General features: G+C 33.1%; 1 protein-coding gene across 5 annotated transcripts in view; it reads right to left on the bottom strand.

The window, feature by feature from the left end:
* Positions 1–1,696: 1,696 nt before the first annotated feature.
* Positions 1,697–6,680, bottom strand: part of SSFA2 (sperm specific antigen 2) — a 38,522-nt gene continuing 33,538 nt past the window's right edge. For 4 of the 5 annotated variants that reach the window (XM_012000044.1, XM_012000046.1, XM_012000048.1 and 1 more), the window contains 2 exons: positions 4,017–4,134; positions 1,697–2,872 (listed from right to left, as the gene is read on the bottom strand). In XM_012000044.1, the coding sequence (XP_011855434.1) occupies positions 4,030–4,134 (105 nt within the window). In that variant the 3' untranslated portion in view covers positions 1,697–2,872; positions 4,017–4,029. The remainder of the gene's footprint in view (positions 2,873–4,016; positions 4,135–6,680) is intronic. The other variant, XM_012000045.1, reaches the window with a different exon arrangement.

Genomic DNA, 6,680 nt, shown 5'->3' with positions numbered 1-6,680 from the left:
TGATTTGTGACAGTATTATTTATTATACTGACACTGTATGTAAACTGTTATTTACTCAATATGAGTAATAGAACATCAGTTGTGGAAATGAGAACAAAAACTAAAAGGCCTCATGCAATAGCAATAAGTAGAAGAAACTGAAACTGTATAGGATAGGAACGATTAATTAGATACGACATTTTAACTTTATACATTTAGAATGCAATTAGAATAAGTGCTAATTAAATGTTTTCAATATTCATAAGTAACTCTAAGTCATGCTTAAAAGCGTAGAACCTCAGCTTCAGTTAAAAGGTGATAGGATGTTTCCTCTTCCCACTTCCTAGAAGTGCTATAATTTCCTTCTTTCCAAGAGAGGAAAAATTCTAGAAGAACATACACTTCATTTTGCTTAATTCCTTCCCTAAGACCACACTCCCATTTGTACAGGTGAAGAACATGGGCAACAGAGCATTTCTCCAGAAACTGCCCAGACTTACTTTGTCTTTACATTCTTTTATATACACTTTACTGCATTCTCATTTTCCTCTGAAAAGGTTGAAGATGGCCAGCTGAGCAAATATTCTACTTTTAAATGTATGAAATTCAACTGAATATATTTAGAGGAAAGAAGTATACTTCAAATCTGAGAATTTTTCAAATGTACTTCAAATCTGAAAAGTACTTCAAAATCTGCCTGTTTTTCTCATGGTGTATCATTCACAGCAACTCCAAACATCAAAATCACCATTTCAAGATTCTTCCTCTTCTATGCTTTGTGCAAGTTCTTAGCACAATACGCACAAACTATGAACTTGGCATTTTAAAAAAAATTGCTTTCATCATCATGTACATGGTATTTCAAACTCAATCTATGTATTCTTGGTAATTTTTGCTAATGTTCTTGATTACTTTAAGACTTTACTCAAATCGCATCTCTTTGGTAGGCTTCTCTGACCACCCCAGGCTATAGTCTCTCAAATTATTTTAGTTATTTGTTGACACTTCTAAATGTATCCATAAATTAAAAGATGCCTTGACTTTGTCTTTTTTTCAGACCCTTTCATTTTTCATTTCCACATAACAGCTAGCACGGTGGCTTGAACATGATAGCTTTCAAATGTTTAGTACACAATAAAATGGAGAGAAGGAACCTAAAACTCTGACAGTTGTTGAGACTCCTCTTATTTCATTCATACTATGTAGGTAATTTGCTCATTGTCTCAGCCTATTATTGCAACTGTTATATTTCTAATTTTGATTATCAAAATCTGGGTATTGTCAAAAATTAACTAAAAGGGACTTCAAAACTAAATAGTTAAAATTGATAACTATACTTCTATTAATATGGGGCATTTGGTTGATAGGTGTTACTACTGCTGTTATTGAACAAAGAGTTAAATAGTATTTTAATATCTATTCTTTGTAGTTTAATAGCATAGTTTTAAAAAGTTTTATTTGTCCTCGGATGGTAATTACTATGACCACAGAACTAGATGAGCCAAAGAGGCCTCAATCATGCCCTCTCTCCAGGGTGGTCTAGTGTTAAACAGCATTTTTTAAAGCATTGTTTTCTTAGACCATCACAGACACTTCCCTAGGAAAAGACAGTATCACCCTATTGGGTTACATGCTGCAATTCTTTTGGACCTCATTTGTTACCTATCAAATCTAATTCAAAATCTTCATGTTGCAGTTTAAGAAACCACTAAAAACATTTTAGGCAAAATAAATACTTTATTGTTTTAATATACATTTTTTTTAGAAATCAGCCTTTGTGTGATATTTCAAACATTTATAAGCCTTTTAGAAATTCTTTCAAAGAACACTGTTAACAACTCAACCACTTTTGATTAAAATATCACACACAAAGAAACACAATAGGAGTTGAAAAAAGTATAAATGCTAGAAGAATAATTCTAATAACATTTGGTGGTTACTTTACACATTTATTTAACACATATAAAACCAAATAGGAAACCATTTTCCTTTTTTTCACAAAGACAAAGTTTTCACTGGTTAAAACTGAACTAAAATCATTTTACGTATGAGGAGAACAAATCTAAATTACTTCCATTTTGAAAAAACACCAGCTTATTCATTTCTATTCATTCAAGTCATAGGCCCCATTATTTGGATGATACTCTATTTAGTTTAAAAGACAGAAAAAGAAACATCCTCATCTAATAAAGAAGTCTGGACAATGCAGAAAGTAAAAGTACATAGTGTTTAACATAAGGCACATTTCCAAAAGAAAAATACTACATAAGCAATGATAAAATTACATTTGTCTTGGGTAAAGCAACAAGGCTTACAGTGTAAGAACATTAAGTAGTTGTAGGTAACCTCATATAATTCTATCCTACTGCTATTAGTAACCTCTCAAGAATTAAGAGCAACTATATTTTTTACAACAGAACAGTTTTTCTTCTTGGAAGTGACATTAATTAACAGCAGTGGAGGGAAAAATCATTGGTTGCTTCAAGCTCTCAAAAAATGAATCAGTTATTATTGCACAGTAAATACCTCATAGAGGTCAGTGTTTTAAGAAGCTAGTCTGAAGAAATATGTTATTTATAAGTTGGATAAGTCTGGAAGTTTTCAAGTTTTATAATTAATTCTAATAGGGAATCAAATGAAAAATATTGACATACAAATAAATATTAGGCTTTTCAAACTGCTAGAGTTTTTGATAGTTTAGAAAAGAAATAGCAAAGTGCCTAAGATTCTATGTACGTTTTTTAAAAAATATACGGCTGAAGAAATACACATTGTACACTGTATACAGTAGCCCAGCTCAGCAGCAAGTATCTTCTAAAGCACAAGTAACACCTCCACCAGTGCACATCATTGATAATTCCAGTATTACACAGCTAATAGGATCCATGCCAACCTTAAAAAAGAAAGAGAAGTCAGTTTTAAACCTCTTTCAAATACTATTATTAAAAGCTTCTTTAAAGGGGGATGAGAATTTTATGCAAATATATATACCTAGAAACATGATTATCCTGTAATCTCTATACATCTTCCTGAGAGTTAATTCTTTTGTCCGTGGCTTTAAAAAGATAATTCCTATTAATTGCTTTGTGACATAATTTATTAAAATATTTTCCAATTTCCTACATCTGAAATTGTATATTATACTTTTCAAATTACATTTGTTTCTCATGTTTTATTCAATGAATATTTTTAGTTCTATTCTATTCAACTGTATAATTTCCTTTTGCATTCACCAAAAAGTATTATTAATATATATTATATAAAATGAAATTAGGGCTAAAGCAGGAGGATCGCTTGAGACGAGGAGTTTAAGACTAGCATGGGCAACATAGCAAGACTCCATCTCTACAAAAAAATTTTTTTTTTTTTTTGAGACGGAGTCTGGCTCTGCCGCCCAGGCTGGAGTGCAGTGACCGGATCTCAGCTCACTGCAAGCTCCGGCTCCCGGGTTCACGCCATTCTCCTGCCTCAGCCTCCCGAGTAGCTGGGACTACAGACGCCCGCCACCTCGCAATTTTTTAATGTAATTAGAGCTATGAGATAAAGTGAAAGTAATTCGTTTTACTGAGACAGACACATACAACAGTTTTTTTTAAATAAATTATGATTAGAAATGAATCTACAGGATATGTTTCTTTAAAAGATAAAAATAATTAGGAAAGATACTTAGAAGTCGTGATTAATTCACAAAATCTTGTTCTTTAAAAATATACATCTGAAATACCATTATAATCAAAGTAAGATTCAGGTTTGAAGGTCCAATTCCAGGATTTATTACTATAATGAAATTTCAGTAAAATGACCCAATAGAAGTAATTCCTTGGAGATTCGTATTATGGGATTTGACTTACGCTTCAAATAGGCTTGTGTGAAATTTTCACACTGTAAAATAACATATTACATACATACATACATTCTAAAACTCAAAATTTAACCAGAGGACCAACTGTGTACCAACCTGTATACTAACAAAACAAAGAATAAAATGCCAATTACTATTTACATTTAGCTCAACAAAGAAATTCAGAAAAATTTACCTATAATTTCCGTTTAATGATTATCTTGCTTAGAATTAGATGCTTTACTTGAAGATACTGCTGCCAAAAGTCCACTTACAATTTCCCGTCTGATTTCCCCAACAATAGACTCTTTAATCTACATTGGAAAAACAGTAAAACAAAAATTTACCAATATGAATGTAATCTATTTTTTCCTGTTTTGGGAAAAAAAAACAGAGATTCAATTTCTTAATTTCACCTTCATGTGCATCTCCCTGCAATAGAGAGGGAGTGGGGAATTGAGTCCATCTATCATCCAACCCAGATCAGACTCCGAGGACTGGTCTAGAATCATTCAGCTAACTAGATTACAAATATCACAATTCATAAAGTGAGGATATTAGAAAATGTTATTTCATAAATTAAAAAACTTCTAGTAAATACTTCACCTCAGGTCAAAAAAATAATCTGGAAGGACTTCTTAAATGTTTTTGTTTTTCTTTACTTTTTTAGGTTATTCGGCGGGGCCATAAGTGCTCTCATTGCTGAAAAAATCCTTTAGAGGCAAAATAATATACAATTATATTGCCTGTTTATGCCAACTGACAGCAAGGTATCTAAAGACATATTGTTCTAACATAACACACACATTTTAAATGCGAAGAAGAAATTATCATTTAGTACAATTTATTTTAAAACATAAAAAACATCCTCAAAACAACCATAAACTCTAAAAAAAAACTTTTTCTTTAGTTTCATGGTATCATTGCCACCCGTCTAAGCTTTTGTTTCCCATATACATATAGGGTATGAGGATATACATTTCATTTTATTGTTGGCAAAGGCAACTAGACCTGAGGCAATGACAATTCCATCAGGACTTTCTTCTCCAGATGTCCAAACACTTACATTTGCCTATCTCCACCTTTTCTCTCTAATGATACAGCATCACTTTTAAATAGCCCTCTGTGAAAGCTATAAATGTGTATTTCCTGAAATAAAGTGATAATGTGTTCCCAAATAAGCACTCGAGATACTCTCGACAAGCTTTTAAAAATTCTACATTTCCAGTTTCCTGTCAGCCAAATTGATTTATTTCCTAAAATGTTCCTAAGTACATCTCAAACACATCTTAACTGTTATCTTTCCAAAAATGGCCCTGTATTAGTCTATCATGCAAAACTGGTACCCAATACATAGATTTATACATAGCTATTTAAAGAAACAAAACACTCCTTAGCTACCAACCATCTGTACTGGAATATATTTAAATACTGTAAGCTTTTCACTTTACCTTTTATCAATATTTCTAAACTTCAAACATCATCAAAGGATTTTGAAGCACATAGCACTTCAGATTTACTTTTCAAACAAGTATGTGTTGGATACAAATATTACAAAAACCAGAATCTCTTAGTCACAGTATATAAATAGAAATACAATATACTGAATTACAACCACTGCAAATCTATATTCACAAAACAATGAATATAGTCTTTCCAGTCCTGCTATCAATGCAATATGGCCATTTTATTATATCTCATTATTCTTCATCACTCAAAAAACAAACTAGCCAAACTACATTTTTGACAAACCAGAAATGTGTGTCAAACTTTTTTGGGAGTACCGGCATGACTGGAGTAAAGTATAAAAGAATCTCTACCATCAAGCATGATATAATCTCAATGGACACAAAATGAACACTGTTTCATAAAATATCTTTCTTATTTTTGAGATAGAGTCTTGCTGTGTCACCCAGACCGGAGTGTAGTGGTGCAATCTCGGCTTACTGCAACCTCTGCCTCCCAGGTTCAAGTAATTCTCCTGCCTCAGCCTCCCAAGCAGCTGGGATTACCACCACACCTGGCTAATTTTTGTATTTTTAGTAAAGATGGAGTTTTGTCATGTTGGCCAGGCTGGTCTTGAACTCATGACCTCAGGTGATCCGCTCGCCTTGGCCTCCCAAAGTGCTGGGATTACAGGCGTGAGCCACCACACCTGTTCGGTTTCATAAAATACTAAAGGAAAAATAATTTATTAATTCATTAATGACATAATAACAGAAAAAAATCTAGTAAATGAGAGACTAGTGTGGGCTAGAATTCTCAGAGAATGGCAGCTTTTACGTGGTATGCCACAACAAAGAAAGAACAATTTCAGATGACAGTGGAGATAGAAAACTCTGTAGCAAGATGGTCTCAAATGAGAGGGGATTATAATGGAGTCTGACTGCCAAGACAGTTCCCTCTAGAGAGCAGAAGGGAATCAGAATAGGAAGGGTGAGGTCAGATGGAAGGTGTACTGTGAGCTCCTTCAGCCAGCAGGTCAGGTCTCATTTATCAGTGTATCTCAGCATACAGTAAGAACTCAGTTAAGTGTCTGAATGAATGAATCAAGGAGAGAGTGAGAAAGCTCAAGGGCAAGAGACAGTATCAGATACAGAAAGGAAGACAAAGCAGAAAAACAAGCAAACTATAAATAAAATGGCCCTGAAAATGATACAATGTCTTTAATAATTTATTGAAGGAATAAATGTATGGACAAATAATTTAGTTTTAAAGTCTCCCATGCTATGGAGAGGTTAGAAGGATTAGAATTGAGGAAAATCCCCTGGGATGGATCGTAAAATTACCTTTATGAGCACAATTTCCAAAAAAATGCAGGCTAAATATAGACTACCTGAGATTGAGAAAGGCATGCTTA

This window comes from Mandrillus leucophaeus, unplaced genomic scaffold (assembly GCF_000951045.1).
Source record: "Mandrillus leucophaeus isolate KB7577 unplaced genomic scaffold, Mleu.le_1.0 Scaffold614, whole genome shotgun sequence".
Taxonomy (NCBI): domain Eukaryota; kingdom Metazoa; phylum Chordata; class Mammalia; order Primates; family Cercopithecidae; genus Mandrillus; species Mandrillus leucophaeus.
This window is presented reverse-complemented; position numbering and strand designations above follow the sequence as displayed.